General features: G+C 45.3%; 1 protein-coding gene and 1 long non-coding RNA gene across 3 annotated transcripts in view; one reads left to right on the top strand and one right to left on the bottom strand.

Moving 5' to 3' along the window:
- Positions 1 to 1,796: 1,796 nt before the first annotated feature.
- AMDHD2 (amidohydrolase domain containing 2) lies at positions 1,797 to 15,714 on the bottom strand. Of its 2 annotated transcripts, none has more exons than XM_083585506.1 (12): positions 15,605 to 15,714; positions 13,542 to 13,648; positions 12,958 to 13,094; positions 11,900 to 12,039; positions 9,858 to 9,912; positions 8,939 to 9,151; positions 8,224 to 8,312; positions 7,659 to 7,803; positions 6,634 to 6,741; positions 5,827 to 5,895; positions 4,949 to 5,050; positions 1,797 to 3,986 (listed from the first exon to the last, which is right to left on the bottom strand). In XM_083585506.1, exons 2-12 carry the CDS (start codon positions 13,625 to 13,627, stop codon positions 3,898 to 3,900), a joined length of 1,233 nt encoding a protein of 410 aa, XP_083441632.1. In that variant the 5' UTR covers positions 13,628 to 13,648; positions 15,605 to 15,714; the 3' UTR covers positions 1,797 to 3,897. The 2 variants fall into 2 exon arrangements, with proteins under 2 accessions (XP_083441632.1, XP_083441633.1); XM_083585507.1 differs by having other exon boundaries at positions 15,277 to 15,652.
- Positions 15,715 to 15,814: 100 nt separating this feature from the next.
- LOC310749034 overlaps positions 15,815 to 20,693 on the top strand; it is a 9,216-nt gene continuing 4,337 nt past the window's right edge. Inside the window, exons 1-2 of the long non-coding RNA XR_014541445.1 lie at positions 15,815 to 15,915; positions 16,542 to 16,644. This is a non-coding gene — a long non-coding RNA (uncharacterized lncRNA). The remainder of the gene's footprint in view (positions 15,916 to 16,541; positions 16,645 to 20,693) is intronic.

The following is a 20,693-nucleotide window of genomic DNA, read 5'->3' as shown; positions in this document are numbered from 1 at the left end:
CCTTTCTCATTATAATAATTCTTCTTCTATGCCGTATCTAAAGATGCTTGTTTATGATGCAACATTTTCCTATATTCGTTAAATACACTCTTCTGTTTTGTTTTTCTTTTGCAGTTTTGTGTCTTTGACTTCTAATATTGACTTGTAAAATTCCAGAGGGAGAGAGATCCACTCAAGTAGCGTTTTTAAAATACTGATCAAGGGGCTGCATGGTGGTTGCAACATATCCATTAGCATTTCACAGAAAATGAAAACAGGAACACTCTTACACATTTCTAACACTCCTGTTCTCACACCAAGGATCACAAGCTGAACCTCCCCTCATTACACACACCACTAGAGGCTTTTCTGTTTTTCCTTAAAAAAAAAGTACTTTCACACTTTCTGTAATTAAATAACTAAGAATCAGTGTAACCACAGTTCAGTTAGGGGCAGAAAATTGGCAAGCAATTAGCATTTATTGTTTTGCAGAGAGAGTTCTGCAGGGTTTATTTAAAAACTCACACACAAAAAACTCCAAACTAGCTCTATCTTGGGACCTGGTAAATTGTGTCAGACTCAAGACACATCCCCATTAAAATGGGTTTTATTATATTTGGATGTGGTGTGTGTTCTTTTTTTAGAACAAAAGTGGCAGAAGAGAGCAAATGAAAACAAGTGGGATGACATATCGGAAGCAGTGATCCAAAGTGTTAGACAGGATATTTAGTACCTAAACTGAACTACCAGATGTGAGAGACCAATATACAGGGAAACCACTCTTTAAAAATAAAAGTGAAACATTTTCCTTTGGCAGGTAAAAGTCCAGTTCAGATGATTAGAATGAGTGTGTATGAGTATGCACAGAACCCTTTTGAATTGTAATGATGATTACAGACTTCCTGGTTGAATCACAGCTAATAGATGAGCAAAAGAGCTATGTGCACACTGCACAGGAAGAAAAGGCTTATACATACCACAGCTTAATAAACCAAGATATAATTGTCCAGATTCACCCAGAGTTCCAGTCTATGAAAGCTGCTACTCATCAGTACAAGTTTAACTTCATTATACTAATGATTTGTGAAGTTGGTGGGTCCACTGGCCCCTTTAATTGCATATGCATGTACATTCTTGAGTATCATCAGCATATTATAATTTGTAACCCCTGTAGAAGCTGGGTTGAAATTATTCTAAGTCTACTGAATAGTTTTACATTGCTCCAGGCTCTTGCACCTTAGTTACTATTTCAGAGTTTAAGTTCTAACTGAATTGCCAAAGACTTAACTTTTTGCATTTCATTGGCATTTAATGTCGACATCTGTATATTTTTCTCTTTACACTTGTGTATGCATATATACCAGAAGTAGCTATCCTGGCATGGTGTGGCCAGTCTCTCAAACACAGTGTTACTGCTGCTTACCAAGATAGTGAGGTTGAGTGTGTGTGTGCAGGCACCCTAGCAGAGCTACCTGCCAACTGAGGATTACTCCATATATCCAACCTACAAAAATGTTACAAGTGTGCTATTAAGATCTCACCATTTACTGTTTTTACTGCCTAATAAATATTTCATGATTCTTATTTCCTCTATGTCTTCCTTCTTCTTTTTTGTAATACTTAATTTTTAAGTGTTTTTAAAATGCACTCACCCCAGACTATAGAGACTTTGACTGCAATTCTATACGCACCAACCTGGCAGTAAGCCCTGCTGGACACAGGGAGAACTTACTTCTGAGCAGACACACATAGGATTGCACTGTTAACTTCCAGAGACCCCAAGGAGATGGCAAAAACATGGGAAACCCGCATCCTCATTTGAGTTTAGAAGTGGGCAACCATTTGTTTATTTATTTAGAATTTAAAGATTTAGAAAACTATTTAGAAAATATGTATACGCCAGCATAACCCACCATGGCCATTTGTTCGGTGCTTCGGCTGCTTACAGTGCCAAGTCTCCAGCAGGGCCTAGGACTTCGATTCTTAACACCAACTTCCGACATTTCAAAGACAAGAGGTCAAGCAAACAACAAATGAGCAACATGTAGCTGTGGCACCAGGGCTCTTGTGAATCCATGCATCAGCAACTGAGCGGCACAAAACTGGAATGTGGCACCTAGTTCAGAATTCAGGTTACAGTGGTACCTTGGGTTACATACGCTTCAGGTCACAGACTCCGCTAACCCAGAAATAGTACCCTGGGTTAAGAACTTTGCTTCAGGATGAGAACAGAAATCGTGCTCCAGCGGCATGGCAGCAGCAGGAGGCCCCATTAGCTAAAGTGGTGCTTCAGGTTAAGAACAGTTTCAGGTTAAAAACAGATCTCCGGAACGAATTAAGTACTTAACCCGAGGTACCACTGTATTGAGAATATCACCCCCACACAGACAACCCAGGCTTCTAGTCCCTGTCAGGCCCCTGCAGGAGACAGATGGGTACACTTGCCCCAGGCCTTGGAGGGCTAAGCCAGCAGGGGGCCCTGCCAGGGACTGGCTGCTTTTTGAGTTTATAACTTTATTCTAACAAGGTCCTGCCCTGGGCCTCAGACAAGCTCTGCACAGTCCTGATCCCTGTGATTTGGACAGGTGTTCAGGAAACAGTCTCAGAAGCAGGAGGCAGAATACAAGGCCAAGCACAAAGTTTCCACATAGCTTCCTTTCTTCCCTCATTATTCCAGGAAACAGAATGTATTATGCACAGCAAACTGGTATACATATGTGCAAGATTAAGTCAGGCTTCAGAATTGAGCTGGATGGTTTTTATGCAGAATCTGACTTGCAGGGTTCTTTCCTTATTGGAATATTACAGGTCCATATAAGAGCAGTGCAGAGGCAACTAGAAAGGACAAGGGATGAGGTGGGTTCTTTTGTTAGGATGGCTTGATGGTGGCTGGGGAGCTAGACACAGTGAGAGGGCAAATAACAGCAACCTAAGGAACACCTCAGACATGGGCAAAAGCTCATGGTAGCGTCTCACCCTCCTAGAATTGGAATAACATGCACGAGATGTCTCAGCTGGCTTTAATCTGTGGCAAGGAAGATGACAGTAAAAGAAAAGGCACCATTCCAGCATTACAAGGGGGTAGGGGTGGGTTTATGGCTGAAGGCCACAACGGAGGCACTGTGGGAGGAAAATGGCCAGAGCTCCCCTGTGGCACCTAGTACAGAATTCAGCATTTTTAAAATCAAGTGTCTAGTTCCTGTTGTTTCAGACGTGCTTGAGAAGTTCTTTAGATAATAACAGCCTCATAAGTTGATTTGCGGGTTTGGTTCAGCCGTGTGCAATACTTTCCTCCAGGCCTTTGCATTCACACACGAGAATGGGAGAAGCAAGCATCTGAAGGCAGCCAGACAAGACAACCACCTCCGGGTTTCTGGGGCCAGGTGAGGAAATAAACAGCTCCATCCACAGCTCCTTGGAGACATGCGACTTGTCATGCAGGATGCAATTTGTGAACAGGAGAAAGGACTGCCACAGATGGAACTTGTTTGAATAATACTTCTTTTTTCCAGAGTCAGATGAAGCAGAGATGGCTGGTGTTCACTGGGGCTGGTGGGATGGTCAGAAGATGGAGCCAGAGCCAGTGATGAGGGGAGCCACAGCCAATGGGAGGTGGAGCCAACTTATTTGAGATTTGTCCCCCATCCGCCTGCTGAGTTGCACAAGGGCAAAACTTGAGACCAAAGAGGAAGAAGCTGCGAGCCAGGGCCACCCCTGGGTTGGTTTTAAGTAAGAAGACAGGTAGGTGAGGGCCAACTGAGGATGGTGGGGCAGTGCCCCATTTGCCCTGATGAACCAGCCTCCACTGTGCAGGAACAAGAGAGACAGAGGCATTTGGAGAAAAAATGCTCCATTCTGGCTAGAATCCACTCTCTGCCACTGATCTGAAGTGCTGCTGTCATAGTCTCAGCTCTAGATTTAGATGGCAAAGCTGTCCTGCCTCCAGACCTGCTGGCCTGCAATGTAGGTTGCCCGAACATGGAGGTTGTCATCCAGCAACAAGAAATCTGTATGGAATATAAATTTATGTCACTCAACAGAGGAAGTGGGATACAGTGGGCCATTGGCAGCTGGCACCTGCTGGGATTGATGGGGTCGAAGGCGGGGAGCCTGACAGTAAGTGGAACCAGAGCCAACGATAGGCTGAGCAGAGCCAATGACAGGTGGAGCTCTAGAAAGGCAACACTGAGACTAAGGAGGGGGAAACTGACAGGCAGTGCCACCTGGCATGGATGTAAGTTAGAAGGCAGGCAGTTGTGTGGCAGTCTGAAAGTGGATGAGGCAGTGCCCCATTTGCTCTAATGGACCAGCCACCAAGCACTCCCAACAATGCTCAGAGCCATTTCCTTTTTGCATATTTGGCACAATGCCTGTTGAAACAGGCGCATGAAAAAGAAATATCCGGTCGAGACTGATGTGAGGGCAGGGATGGGGAAACTGTCGCCCTTCCAATGCTGGTGGCCAAAGGTTATGGGAAGTGAGGGTCCAGCAACATCTGCAGGGTCACAGGGTCTCCATCCCTGATCCACGATAATCCCTAAAGGAGTAGAAAACAGGCAAACGTGCCTTATATCAGGCCATACTATTGCCTACTGGCAGTAATTCTCCAGCATTTCAGGGGAATGTCTTCCCCATTACATGTTACCTTCTTTGTCCTCAGACTAGAGATTGCTAGGGAATGAATCTGGGTGCTTCATGAAGAATGGGTTCTATTGCAGAGCTATGCTTCCTCCCCTTCCCAAAGTCATAGCTGCACCAAGCACAGCTTCAACTGTCCACTAGGATTCCAGTGAAACTGCCCTACTCTCTCCCTCCCTAGAACTTCACACCCTACTCCAGTTGTTGTGCTCTCCCTGATGGGGGGAAAAAGAGACCCTCTCCTCAGTTTGAGGATTTTCCAGCAGAAGACACACAGGAGGGGCTTAGGGGTGGGAGGTTTGGAACTCACTCTCCCAATGACGGCCAATACCTGCATCGGTGTCATAATCCAAGGTGCCCTTTCTGTCCTCGATTTTCAAGAGCTGAGCAGGGTGTAGAGAAGCAGCTTCCAGTGCTGTCTCTACAGAGCAACCTGAAAAAGAGAGAAGATCCATCACTACGATTTTATTTATTTGCTTAAGCAATTTGCATATTGCTTAACTACAATAGTATTTAAGTTGGTTTACAAAGACAGAATACAACAACAACAACAAATCAATTAAAACAGTGAAATCGAACTTCAATGAAAATACGTGCAGGAATAAAGAAGCCTTCAGTAGGTGCTAGAAGCTCCTGTTTGACCTCAAGTGGGAGTTCCATAAAATTGGGCATGCAATACTAAATGCATGGCTATTGGTGGACACAAGTTGTGCATCCAAGCCACGAAGGACCACTAGCAGTAACTTCCCTGAAGACCTCAGTGATCTGGTGGGGATGCCTGAGGCATCCTGAAGCCTTGTAAATTATTAACAGGACCTTGAGTCTGACCTGGAGGCCTACGGGCAGCCAAGGCAAACATTTTAGCACCAGTGATAGTCTGTCCCCATCAACAATCTAGCTGCAGCGTTTTCCTTCAGCTGGAGACTCCAGACCAAACTGAACGGTAACCCCACATAGAGCGCATTGCAATAATTGAGTCTTGAGGTTACCAGTGCATGGATCACTGTGGCCAGAACAAGTTTAAAAGCATAGGCCCCAATACCGATCTTTGGGGGACTCCACTTTCTCCATTCAAAGAACTGTCCATTCCTTCCTGCTCTTTACTTCCTGCTACTTAATCAATTCCTGATTCACAGGAGGACCATTTCGTCCAAGAACGTATGGACAGCCGTGGGTTCCCCCTTCTCATCCCACACAGAACAGCCTTACCAGTGGCATCCTTGAAATGTCGAACACATGTGTCCATGGTTGCAACGCTGCCACTCAGCGTTTTGGTCCCTGTGAAGAGGACAGGGGTGAGAGAACAAAAGAACAAAGTTAAATGGAAAGCTGTTCACACAAGCCAATATGCGGGTCCAGTTTCCTGACTCCTGAGTAGACTAGCTGTTAGGATTGAGTCTGCAGCACTTCAACACAACTTCATTCCTTTCTTCTCTATGAGGTGCATTTTTCTTTTCCCCTTGTGGTCATTAACCTGAGCAACAGCTCTGGAAAATGCTTCAAGTTTAGCCAGTATAATTAAGAATGCACCATCACTAGGTTGTGGGAAAGGACTAAGTGTGCAATGTCTTATCCTGGTATCACACACATATGCTGGGAGATTCACTTTGCACTGGTCCATGGCTTGTGCCCATAGCAGTCAGGATAAAGCATGGAGCCCAGTATGGGCTGCACACAATGTAGGAAGACAGGAAGCTGCCTTTATTGTGAACCAGACCATTGGTCCATCTAGCGCAGCTGTTCTTCAGGGTTTTGGGCAGAGATCTTTCCCAGCCTGGAGATGCCAGAGATTGAACCTGGAACCTTCTGCATGCAAGGGAGATGCTCTGCCACTGAGCAATGGTTTGCGCAGCCAACATCATGGTGATGCCATGCAGGAAGGAGGCTGTTCCTGGTATCTGCAAGGTTTGGGCCTTCAGGAGTTTAATGGTTCAAAAGTCAGGCCACGCACTCCAACCCTGAATGAGAAAGTTGTCCAGGGTCCCGTCCTCCCTACCTGGATTCGGGGGAACTCACCTGCAATATAGGAGTTCAGCCCATCCATCTCCACTACCTGTTGGCCCAAGGTGTGCCTGCCTGGGGCAAGCCCCATACCTGGGATGGCATCTGTCACCAGGACCAGACCTAAAGGGACATAATTGGCTCACGTTAACTCCAGTCTTGTCATAAAGGTAAGCAAAGAACATAGGAACTGCCAAGCCATTGGTTCTTTTAGCTCAACAATAGGGAATCTCTGGCCCTCCAGATGTTGCTGGACTCCCCCACTCTTTCAGGCCCCATCTACATTGTTTAAAGCAGACTTATAGCACTTTAAAGCAATCATCTGGGAACTGTAGCTCTGTGAAGAGAATAACTACTCTCTGCACCCTTAACAAACCACAGTTCCCAGGATTATTTGGGGAAACCATGATGGCTTTAAAGTGGCATTTGTTTATTTATTACATTTATATCCCACCTTTCCTTCAAGGGCCTTAAGGTAGCGTCTTCCTGTTTTACCCTCACAATAACCCTGTAAGGTAGGTTGTGCTGAGAAACAGTGATTGGTCCCAGGCCACCAAGTGAGCTTCACAGCTGAGTGGGGGTTAGAACCCTAGTCTTCCAACAATCTGGCCACTGTATCACACTGCCTCACTACCATTTTAAATGCATAGTGCAGATGTGGCCTCAACTCTCACTAATGAACATGTTCTAGCTGATCTCTCTCAACCTCCCCTGGATTATATATCTTTAGGCACCTGGCAAAAATGTTCCTCTTCAGCCAGGCCTTTGGCTAATCAATATTCTACAGCCTTTTATATGTGTGTTTTTTTGGGGGGGGGATCTATTGTTTTGTTCTTTCTATTTGTGCTTTTCTCTTGTGTTTTTATCTTTTGAACTGCACTGAGATCTTTTGATGAAAAATAATATATAAATCTAACAAAATGCATAAATAAATAAATCACACTGTTTCCCCAGTACCTACAGGCAGCAGCTGGGAACTGATCTAGTAAGACTAACTCCATATTCACTACTCAGGGGATTTCCTGCCCAATGGGACAAACCTTTAGGGTCAGCCCGGTGAGCGATCCGCAGGGCAGCAGGATTCGTGTGGATGCCGTCTGATATCATGCCATAGAACACTTTCTGACCTGGGGGGATCTGGTCGCTTGTGAGGAGTCCCACAATCCCAGGATCTCGATGGTGGAACTGCAGGTAGACAAAAGCAGGATGAGCATCAGAATGGTGCCCCATGGAGTGTTGTTTAACTGCTAAAGAAAGGAGATTGGCAGGTAGAGGAAATGGGAATCCTTCATTCAAGGCTCTTTTCCAGGTCCTCCTCCACTCCTGACTCAAGTGCAGGGGTAGGGGTGGACCAGATACAGGGTCTTCTCAGTCATGGCACCAGTTAAAATTTGTTGACCCCGCCCCCCTCTCCAGCCCACGCATTCAGAAGGCATCATTCCCATTTTTTTAGATGTAGCTTCACAACCAGAAAAGCCAAAAACTTGCTTTCTAGTAAAGCAAAAAATGTGCGGAGATTCTTAAGATACCTGCCAGACTGAGAGGGAGAATGTCAGGGGCTGGATCAAGGGGCCTGATGGGCTGGAGGTAATTGATGCTACTCACAGGTAACATGGCATTGAAAAGGTGAGTGATGAAGGTGGCCCCGTGCTGAACAGCCTCCTCGGCATGAGACAGGTTAGCCATGGAGTGACCTAGAATCAAGGAGAACCAGGTGTAAAATGCTCCTACCCAGCAAGCTTCCTTGGGCCTGTGAGCTCACTGTGAGTTCACCTGTAGTTAGAGGGACTCATTGGGGCAATATTAGACTGGGGACTGGCACCCCAAGGCACAAATTCAACAAACACCCAACCCACATTCCCAGTATGTGCATTGGGTATATAATCCTTAAGGGAGACCTTGTAGGTCAGTGATAAAGAGTCACTTGCTTTGCATAACAGAAGGTCCCATGTTCAATTCATGGCATCGCCAGGTAGGGCTGGGAATATCTCCTATCCGAGACCCTGAAGAGTCGGTGCCTGTCAAGTGTACTCAGTTAGAGGGACCAACGTCTGACTCAACAGAAGGCAACTTCCTATACTCCTAATATTTAGTGGGCATCCCAGCTGTTGGAAATAGAATGCATTTCCCCATTTCTAATATATGAAAACTCTGGATCCGCTTCCAGGAACCCCCACACCAAATGCATCCTTCGATCAATAATAGAATGCACAATATTATTTCTGCTGTTCCAAAACATGTGTGGACCTAGGCTTGTTCCCTGCCTGCCAGATCCCAGAGCTCAAACTTGAAGGTCTCATGCAGAGGAGGCAATATTTACCTAGTGACACACAGATGCCGCACTTGGTGAGCTCCTTGATCACTTCACTGCTCCTCTTCATCTCAGGTGCTAGGGTGACAATACGGACGCTGTCCAGGCTCCCATAGGTGTCTAGTAATTCCTGGAAGGCTCCTGTCTCAAAGGTGCGAAGGCAGTGCTCCGGGTGTGCGCCTCTTTTTTCCTTGCTGATGAATGGACCCTCCAGATGAACCCCTGTCCCATTGCAGAAGAGATGGGTGAGTTCTAGAGCAGAGTGGGGAACCTGAAGCCCTGGGCAACAACTCCCATCTGCTCTGACCATCGGCCAAGTGGGCTGAGGCTGATGGGAGCTGGAGCCCATCATCAGGCTCCCCATCCCTGTTCTTGGTTGAGGACATTGATGCCCTCTTCTGCAAGTCCCAACCTGCACCAAGGCAGACCTACAGAGCCAATCAACTCTGTGAGTCTTCATCGCCTTCCTCTTCATTCCCCTCTCTCGAAGCTCCATCCAGGCAAACAAGAAGCACCAACACAGTTCCAGGACACATTCCATCCAAGAAAAAGCACTGGAGGAGGAGAGGCCACTGAGGGGTGAGGCCTGGGGGCAGAGGCCGTGGCCTGGGAAGGGTGCCCCTAGGGCCAGATAAAGAGGCCTATAAGTCACATTTGGCTCCTGGGACTGAAATTCCCCACCCCTGGAATGGTGGACTAGGAATGGAGAGACCTGAGTTCAAATCTCTACTGAGCCATAAATCTCACAGGGTCTCTTTTGGCCACTCACTGTCTTACAGCCAAACATACCTCACAGGTTTGCTGTGAGGGTAAAGTGACTGGGGAAGGAAGCATGTATCCAACCTTGAGCTCCTTGGAAGAAAGGTGAGGTATAAAGGTAACGAATATGGCAGATGTTGTCCTGTGGGAGAGTAGGTGTAACACTCACCTAGGACACCAGCTCCATGAAGTCCTCCATTTTTGACGCAGATCTGAGGCAGCACCTGGAGTCGTCAGAAACATCACAGTTAATCATTGCTGTAAATGTATGAACAGAAAGCCTTTGCCTGCTGACTTCACTTTGCATAATTAACTTGTTCAAACCATGCTGCAAGGGCGGCCGGCAAGATTCCCACTTTGCAGATGGGATACAGTCAAGCCATCTCATTGAGTATGTGGCCAAGGTGACATCTGAACTCAGGACTAAAGTCATCTGATGACACTACATTCAGTGCTGAATTGGCTAAAGTGTGTGGTTCCATAGCTGCAATCGTTCACTTGCCCTGAACCCACATGAGCACAAATAATAAAAGAGCATCCAACTATCTTGCCTTAAGAGTCAACTTTGGCTGTTTGGAGTGGGGGCTCAGACCAGTGATCCTTCCTCAGCGATGGATCCCAGGAACTTTGGGAATTGTACCTCATTGAGGGTGATAGCAGCCTCCTAACGACTCAGCACCCTTAACAAACTATACTTCCCATGATTCTTGGGGGAAGGCATGGCTCTTTAGAGTGGTATCAGAGTACTTTAATTGTATGGTGCGGATGGGGCCCTAGTCAGAGAGGCACTTCAGGACAAACCTTCTTCTGGGCCCAGTTTCCTGGTCGCCTCATGGACCCATGAAACCAACAAGGCCTCAGCCCCATGAGACAGAGAGATATCACGGTCTTAGAAAAATGGGCCTTAGCCCTGTTTCATTACATAAACTCCTGATCGGGTATCCCTTTATTGACTTGGTTAAGACAATCAAATATGTCTTTCACCCTCCATTGACACATGGAAGCTTGTGGAGAGACACTTCCATTTGACTGCTGTTCTTGCAACGTCTAAAACTACAACCATCACCCCTGTTTTTCTTTCTTTTCTCCACAATTATTAAGCTCTGTATTCCCAGTGTGGGTATGCGTTGTTATTTGATAGGAAGCATATATATATATATATATATATATATATATATATATATATATCCATGAAAACAGCACCTTATCAACAGTCTAAAGTTTGACAACTAGCAATCTCAGTTTAGAGTCCAACCATTTACTTCCTCATTTGGGAAGGCTACAGACAGACAAGGACACATGAGCTGAAGAGGTACTCCATCTTAGATGGGAGGAGCTGTTGCTCAGTGACTGAACAAAAAGACCACATTCACACCGTACATTTAAAGCATTACAATACCACTTTAAACAGTTGCTACCATTTCAGGGGGTGGAACTGTCTGTCTCAGAGGCATGCAGGAGGTCCTAGGTTCTGTCCCCTGCCTCCTCAGGTAGGTCTGGGAATGTCCCCTGGTAAAGCTCTGGAGACTTGCTGCCAGTTAATGTAGACAGCAATGAGCTTGACAAATCAGTGGCATGAGTCAGGAAAAGGCAGCTTCCTCCGTGCCTTCTCCTTTCTGTCAGTATTGTGCTTGTAGAATTCAGTAGGGAAGAGGATGGGGACAAAACTGGAAGAAGTTGGCTCTGCCTGTCATTAGCTCTGGCGCCACCTACTGCTGGGCTCCCTGTCCTCTGCCCTACCAGTCTCATTGGGAACCAGCCACCTCAGGTACCAGGCGTCAGGCAAGACTTCTCCCATGATCCCAGAGAACTCTAATGCTACTGGGATTAATTTTACAAACCTGTGCCTGCTTTAAGGAGAAAGAACAGAAATGCGCAAGAGTTTGGGGTGTGTGCATCTAGATGGAAATAGGCACACAAGGCAGCTCAACTATCAGAGGCTCATCCAGGCCTTCACAATTTGTGAAACAACATGAACAACACAGCTTTGTATTGTGGTATGTCAGACTCTTGTGGGCCTCACTCTGCTGCTCTGTTTTTGGAATCGCAGGCGAACAGCAAAATTGGGAGATTTATCACACTTCTGTAGGCTTCCAAACATAGTTGGCTGTGTTTGACTCACAGGTTGTTCAAGGCGTGTAAAAGCTGCTTAGAGCAACATGAGATCTCATGAGTAAGGAAGGGTATTCACAGGGCCCTGTTCTTGCTTACCTTGTGATATACAGATGATGGTGAGGACACCAGGGTCGGGCAAAAAGAGGTCACTCCGTGAGACAATATTTTCTGGGCGACCAGTGAGATTCCTGCTCCCACATCATCTGTGGCCAGAGAGAAATCCACTCCAAAGCCTCCTGTGTGAAGGAAAGAACAGATAAGTTGCCACTGGCTATGCTATAAAAGCTAGGTTAGCCATCCCTAACCATGTGCCCTTTAGATGGGCAGGGCATGCATGCATGCATAAATAAATAAAGCAGTTGATACAGACTCCCATCTCTGTAACCTAGCTAGTTTGGCCAATGGTCAGGAAAGATGGGAGTTGTAGCCCTTAACATCTGGAGGGCACCAGGTTGGAGATGGCTGATCCAGGGTGTCTCTGGAAGCAGAAGATGTACAGGAGTAACATATCACTGGTTGAGTGGAGGGATCCTGCTTTCCAGCTCCCTTGAACTGTACAAATGCCTCTTGCTTGTCCAGATGGGCAAATAAAGGCGTAGAAATCTCTGGCTTTTGTGTGGCTGAACTGCAGCCAACTGTACAAATGTTAAGATTCAGATCTGTTGTCTCACCTACCAATGTCATGTGGATCCTGACGGCTGAAAAAAGCTACCCATTCCTGATCTAAATATAGTATAAAATTGCTCAGTTGGTAGGGCATGAGACTCTTAATCTCAAGGTCATGGGTTCGAGCCCTACATGGGGCAAAAGATTCCTGCATTGCAGGGGGCTGGACTAGATGACCATTGTGGTCCCTTCCAACTCTACAATTCTTTCATTCTATGATGACTGTGGGCTTCCTAAGGGATACTTGTTGCTCATATATATGTAAAAGCTTAGAACCCACAAAATTATGAATAATTTTGTTTCCTTCCAACTTGCCTCTCTTATCTAACTCTTCTATGCTTTTTCTGCGTCACATTTTCATGGCAAAGCTTTAAAAAGATTCAAGCATGGACTACACAAGCAGAATCTACAAGGCAGCAATTTCTGCACTGCTTAAACCATCCTAATCCTCGGTGTTCTCTTGTACTAGAATTATTCCAATACCTTACCATTGATCTGCACATCAATGAAGCCAGGTGCCAGGATGCTTCCCTTGCAGTCCAGCTGGACGTCTGCAGGTTTCTTCTCATCAAAGAACAGCTTCTCTGGGTTTAGGATCTTTCCTTCTCTCACCCACAAGTCCTCTCTGAAAACAGAAGCAACCAGTAGCCTAGAACACAGCCAGACCTGGGAAAAAGCCATGTGTCTGCAAGTAACATTTAATAAAAAGCAACAGATTTCACTGGAACTTTATCAACAAATGCTAGCAAGTTGAAGAAATTAGCATTGTCTTTACAAAGATATTTGATCAGGAACAAACACTGGTACATGTAAACATACAAGGCTGCTTCAGATGTAAGTATAAACCATAGTTTAGTGTTACAAAAAACAAGCCACAAAGGCTCACATGCACATTCTCCCACTCTGGCATGGTCACAAGGAAGAGCTCAGAAGATTTTGATTCCATTTTTTATTAGCCTCAGTTTGCCATGTCACTGGATCCAGGACATACTGTGATTACTCTCAGTGATGGCTACACACCTTAAGGCCATCGCAGACAACAAGAAGCAAAGCATCTCCCCACCACGCTCACCTTTGCAGCTCATGATTCTTCAAAATCCAGCAGTTAGTAAACTGGAGGACTGGAGCATCTGAGGTGGCTTTGTCAGGTGGCATCATTCAGGCATTCAGGGAAAGTGCCTGGTAATGAGAAAGGAAGCAAAACACAGACAGAATAGGTGGGAAAATAACAAAACAGTTCTGCAAGGAAGACCACATCAGGCACTGCTGTTGTCTTACACCTAGAAGCAGCCATTCCATCTGGTTACCTGAATTGTTTCCTTCCCTGCCTGTCACCATAAGAAATGTAACCTTAAAATCCAATGACTGGGTTTGCTTCTCCCCCCTCCTTCCTCCATCTCCTTTCCCCCGTGTTTTGCCATTATCTTTTAGATTGTAAACTTGAGGGCAGGGCCTGTATTGGTTTGGTTGTTGTTGTTCTTATTTTATTGATCTGGAAGTGGGGCCAAAAAAGGGGGCTTAAATTTTTTTTAAAAATGTTATTGAAAGTGTAGGTGCAATGCCTGGTAAACTCAGCAATTAGATGGCATACTCCCTTGAACCTCTCTGTGGCAGAAACAAAACCATACAAAAGCTCCAACATTTTTATTTATATGTGTTAAGTTGTGCGCGAACATAACAGACGACACAGCGATTCTTCAAACAGCTCTTGTTTATTCATAGGCCAGAACAGAACTGAACTGAAGGGTTCAGCTAGCCTGCTTATATAGAGCTTCACTACAATGCAACTGTAACAACTTTCTGTAACTATCCAATCACTGAACGTCACTTTCGATCCCTTATTTGCATATGTGGACCTGAGTGAAAACTATATACAGTATCCCCCTGCTGGCCCAGGGTGAGAACTTCAGTACATAACAATAAGATTGACAGAGTTCTGCTTTTCTTGCTGCAACATTTTGCATTCTATTTTTAAAAAAAGAACAGAACACTTAAGGCACATTACAGAGGTCAGAGGCAGCCCTCTTTAAAAACAGAACTGTGCATGTGCAGAGTGCATTTCCTTCATTAATGGGAAACTAGAATCCACCACCATACCTTAGGCCTGGCAGGCATAGCCAATGTGATGCCAAATGCCTACATACGTTTGCAACTAAACTGTAATTGTCTTCCCTGCAGTAAGAATAATAGGCTAAGAACCACCCTCACTGCTGCCTCTGCTCATAAGAGGAGTCCTGCTGAATCAGGCCACTAGCCCATTTAGTCCGGCATCCTGTTCTCACAGTAGCCAACCAGATGCCCATAAGAAGCTCGCAAACAGGACCTGAGCACAACAGAACTCTCTCCTCCTGCATTTTCCAGCAACTGGTGCTAAAAATATTTTAATCACCAAGATGTACAGCGTCTGCCAGTCTGTTTCTAGGTGCAATTCAAAGTGCCAGTTTAAATCTTTGGTTGCACCAAATTTTATTAACTGACTAAAAAAGGAAAGGAAAAAGTAGTAAACAAATAAGTTCAGCTTCACTATTTTGTATTATTTCTTAAAATCTCAAGCCTCTTACGAAGTTTGTAAAAACACAAGGTATATAGGAATATGTGATATAATTATATTACAATAATGTAAATAAATTATATGGATGTATATTCTCCTTAAAGTTATTGCTCTAAAACATATAAAAAATAACAATTCTAGTTGTGCTCCATTTATTGCACTGTGGACTTTATACTGCCTTGTGGAATATTCTAACGTTTAAAGGAGGGTTGTAAATCATATCTAAATCACTACAACGCAGGGCAGTGAAATCTACCGTGTCTGCTTCCTCCGCCTTCGCTTCTATTTTCAAGACTGGTAGCAAATCGGCCCCCATCATGTCAATGGAGGGGCGATGGAGAGGTTCAGCCCAGTGTATCAGTTCGGAAACCGAGGAGCGTGATGTCATCTGTCACTCAATGCGGGGGGGGGCAAGTTGCCCAAGAAAGAGCAGTCCCGCCTATATCTGCATAAATTAGCATGTGCTTTACACAAGCACCTTCTCATTGGCTAGCATTTCTGCTCCAGGGAAAGAAGAGGTGTTCCGAGTAGCTGCTGAACCCCCGTGGTTTCCCTCGGAAAGAAGCGCAGAGCATTGTCCTTACCGGCTCCCAACACATAAGCCGTCTCTCGGGTCGCCCAACTTCTGCCTTAACGCTCTTCTCCAGCAGCGGATCTCGCTCACGTGACAAGTCTTTCCTCGTCAGCTGATAGGAAAGACTGTGGGGGGGGTGGGCTCCCTACGGGCACGTGAGCGGCACTGACGAGCCGCCATGATGAGAAGGGAAAGGAAAGGAAAGGAAAGGAAGGGAAGGGGTCAGTGCCGGCAGCAACCCTTACCTCCATCTTGAGATGGTCAGAGTAACAGCTGACTAGGAATGGCTGAGTATGCAATTCTATGGAGACGGGGAATTAGGTGGTAGATATACATATGTATTTATTTGTTTGTTTGTTTGTTTGTTTGTTTACCTGATTTAGATGTTTTACTTAAGCAATTTATTGTTTTATTTACTTTTATTTATTTAAACATTTTATCTTACTTTTATTTATTTGAACAATTTGTTGTTGTTGTTTCTATATTTGTGTTCACTCATTCTGCACCGCTTAACTACAATCTACTCCAAGGGGTGTACAAGAAATACTATATATATATATATATATATATATATATATATATGTAAAAATCGGTTAAACTATAAAATCTGACTGCAGTTAAGATGCCTGCTGGGCAGACTGAGGTCAGTGGGGCAGTGCCCCATTTGCCCTAATGTGCCAGTCTCCAGGACCTTTGCTGTAACTGTTTGTTTTGCTTTCTAGCTGCCTATTGTTTCTTGTTCTCTTCGGCCCCTGAGGCAGGAAGAACATGCCAAAGGGCAGCTAAGAAATGGGCATGACAGACAATACTTGCATACTGCAGGCAGTTTCCTTTTTTTTCTGAAGAGTGACAATGGTGCTGAGGTAAGGTGCAACCAGCGACCAGGATCCAGCCACATGTCTGCTTGCTTATTGGACAAGAACGTCTGTAGGGGGGAAAACCACCAGTTCTTCTCTGCCCTGCCCCCTCACCATCTTTGCTCTTGTAGAGATACTGCATGTTAGTACACAAGATCCATGAATATGTGTGTAAGATGGAAATGAGGCAGAGGTAAGGTAATAATAATGAAGCAGCATTTATCTTTCAAGTGCTCAAAGTACTTCACATATATTATTATTATTATTATTATTATTATTATTATTATCATCATCATACCACAACTTTTAGGATATGGGTGAAGCTATACCATCAGTCGGTAGAGCATGAGACACTTGATTTCAGGCTTGTGGGCTCGAGCCCCATGTTGGGTGAAAGATGGACTAGATGATCCTTGTGGTCCTTTCCGATGCTACAATTCTGATTCCTCAGTCACACACCCCTCTCACCAGGTCAATACCCCATCCCCCTGCCCTTGCTTTGCCTTGAGTGTTTTTGCCTGGCTGGGATGTAGCTGGAATTCTGCTAATGCCTCTTGATTGCTTGGAAGGAGGCGAGAGAGGATGTGGGTGCATAAATTAACTTTTGTTGCTCCACCTACTTTTGCTCATGGTCCCACCAACTACTGGTATGTGTTCCTCAGGAGGCTGCCTAGAAAGGAATGTGGCATTCAAGCTGAAGAAGACTTTTGAAGCCTGCAATACTAATAATTAATTCAGTGGCACAAAAATCAGGAGTTAAATGTGGATTTTGGAGGGGATGCCAGCATTCACAGAATACATAACTTTAGTAACACCTTGCTCAAATCTTCAGGACCATGTGCCTATTTCAGTGTCAAGGATCTTCTGGCTGATACCATCAAATTCAGTGCTCATCTGTTGCAGATTTCAGGGCATTGTGTGTGTGCGTGCGTGTGCGCGGGGGATATATATATTCAACACGAATGTAGGATATAATGATGCATGCAGAAAGACCTAGTTGCAGAACTGTATCAGTGTGATGGAAATCTGAGGTGGCTGTGAAAACCAGTCATCCGTCTGTGTTGTTGGTAGCTGAGAAGTGTTTCTTATCCCCTGCTGAAAGGTTTCCTGACAACAGGTCTGGCATATTAATAAAGGCTTCTGACATCTTAGTGGCAAGGCAGGGAGGACATGAGCTAAGGGCTGAGTCACTCATGCTGGAAGGCACCGCAAAATAAGTAGACTCTTCCTCCTTGCCACCACTGTTCCTGCTAAGATGCAGACGCTGAATAATGATTACGCACCTAAAGGCTCTTCAGCCAGATTCTGCTTTATGACCCAGTGCCTGGTTTTGCCTCACAGACCTGTAGAGTTGAAAGGGACCCCCAAGGCTCATGTAGCCCAACCCCTGCAATGCAAAGACTCGGTAGAATAGAGCTTGTTCATATTTGCACAAAGTGCTCTTGAAATCTACTTTAACACTTCTCTTTTCACTTTATAAAGAATCCTGGGAACTGTAGTTCCTTAAGGGTGCTGTTAAGGCCAGAGATGGCAGTGAGGGCGGCCACCCTTGACGCCCTCTCTCTGCCACCTCCTTTTAGTTCTCTTTCTGAAAGCCCATCTCCCCTTCTTGCCAACAGAATAAAAATGAGGCTGAGGGGGCCCTTTGAGCGAATGTCTGAGTTCTACCATGATGTGTCACATCCACACCATACATTTAAAACCTTTCCCCAAAGAATCCTGGGAACTGTAGTTTGCTAAGGGTGCTGGGAATCACAGCTTTGTCATGGGTAAACTACAGTTCCCAGGATTCCTTGGAGTGGGGTGCTTGAATGTGTTTTATATGTATGGTGTGTACACACCTGTGATGCCAAGTAACGCTACCTTTACCGCTGATACAAACTCTGTCCCTGTAAATCAGTGAGACGATGCTCCACTGGTAGTACAGTGGTGTTCGTTCCGGAGGTCCGTTCTTAACCTGAAACTGTTCTTAACCGGAAGCACCACTTTAGCTAATGGGACCTCCTGCTGCCGCCGTGCCTCCGGAGCACGATTTCTGTTCTCATCCTGAAGCAAAGTTCTTAACCCGAGGTACTATTTATGGGTTAGCGGAGTCTGTAACCTGAAGTGTATGTAACCTGAGGTGCCTCTGTACTGTACCGAGGCATGACTGTAAGGCACCTCCACACAAGGAGGGGTATTGGTTCAATCTTCACAAGGTAGTGTTGTTCATGTATAAAACGCCTTCCGACTAGATTCAGTCTAATGGATCAACACTTGACCCTTATTTGGTTGGAACGCACGCTCCATGTGCACTGGGGATGAACGAGTCAATAGTCATTGTAGTTAAAATGAAACTGCCATGGACAGCAGCAGTTTACCTCTGAATGCTAGGTGCCAGGGTGAAGCAATTGGGGATAGCCATCACCTGTATGGCTTGCTTGTGAGGTAGAAAGCTAGATTAGGTGGACCATGGGGCAGTCCAAGGGCTGCTTTCCTTTCTGGTCAACCTTCTGAGGGCCACATGATAGTGGTGGGTGGGGCCAAATGCAAAAGTGAGCAGAGCAAAGGATGCAGATTTCCCCTTTGTACAGTAGGTTGAACGCTTGCAAACCCTTCTCCATTCAGACAAGCAGGAGATATTATCAGTGCCCAAGGACACATTCCAGCCTGGCAAAAATACTCAGGGTGCAAAGCAAAGTCAATGAAAGGTGTGGCATGGGAGGAGTGATTGTTGCCAAAGGAGAGTTCCAAGGGCCAGATACAGAGGCCCCGAGGGCCACATTTGACACCCCAAAGTTTGAGTTTCCCCACCCATGAGATAATACTTTGATCTGATCTACCACGGCAATCCGCTCTTACGCCTGCCTTCCTCGGTCCTGGCCCAGCTAGGAGAGCAGAGGGCAAAGGGCTGACCAGGAGGCCATGTAAAACAATCCCTTGAGCTGAATTCAAGCTGCGAAGCACCAGTTGTATCACTTGGCAACAGGCACATGATCTAGACGTAGGGTTTAGTTGGTGTGCGTTTTGCGCCTCTGTCCTTTTCTCAGGCCCCTCTGTAGATTAGATTGCTCTTGGAGCATCAGCTTCCAGGGGGGAAATTTAGGAGCCTGAGTTAGCTACTCTTTTGATCCACAGGAACCCAGATCAGATGCAGAAAACAAAACACAGGACAGGACAGAGAGCAGAAGAAAGAGACTGTGTGTGGTGTCTGTTCAGAAAATGGATGGAATTTGCTAGCGCTTGGTCTGGTAGCATTGTGGTGGAGTGGTTAGAGTGTTGGACTAGGTCTTGGAAGAGCTTATCTTCACTTGGCCATGAAGCTCACTGGGTGACCTTAGGCCAGTCGCTGCCCCTCAGCATAATCTACCTTGCTGGGTTGTTGCAAGGCTTAAATGAGGAGAGGGAGGGCCACATAAGCCACCTTGAGTTCCTTGGAGGAAAAAGTGAGATCTAAATGCAATAAATAAAATAGAAATAAACAATAATGTTTCTTGGGCAAGGGTTCCCAAACTGTGACTTGAATTTCATTCAGGTGGTCCATGGCATGTCATCATTAAGTTTTTAGTTGTGATTTTAGTGTTTATTTTATTCCCTATTTTGTATTTCATTGAATTCCATGGAATGAAAATTGTAATACAATAAAAGAGAATGTAAGAAATAAAAGAAGCAATAAAAAGACAATTAAAAACCACACAGCATCTAACACAGCACACTGCAATTGCTACAAAAGACAGAAAAAGGAGTTTGCCAGCAACTTTAAAATGATTGACAAGGAAAAAAGTTTGGTAACCATTGATCAGGGGGTCCAAAGGAATTAAGAGTACTGAATCTGAGTGATTTTTTACACAAGGTCTCAAAAAACCCAGCAACTAAAAATAAAGTTTACGCTGTAGACTGTACAGTAAAAAAATCACAGGTCTGGAGCTTGTCATCCACACAAAAACCTTGATCTAAGCCATGGATCCTCATGGTTTTTACACAACAACAAGACCAGCAACAAATCATAGATCCCATCTGTGGATACAGCCAGGTGCTGGTGGTTTTGATGTTAAGATTATGAGGATCCAGAAGAATGGGGAGTGTGACCTGGAGGATCAGAGAGAGAAGGGAACAGTGTCAATGTTCCAAAAGCTTGGTGATCCCTGGTCTACACTGATGGGCAGCTGCTCCTCAGGGGTTCAGATTGAGGTCTCTCCCACTACCTGAAGACGTCAAGAAACTGAATTTAGGATCATCCGCATGCAGGGAGCAATGCACTTT

This window comes from Podarcis filfolensis (genome assembly GCF_964270895.1).
Source record: "Podarcis filfolensis genome assembly, chromosome: 14".
NCBI classification, from domain to species: Eukaryota; Metazoa; Chordata; class Lepidosauria; order Squamata; family Lacertidae; genus Podarcis; species Podarcis filfolensis.
This window is presented reverse-complemented; position numbering and strand designations above follow the sequence as displayed.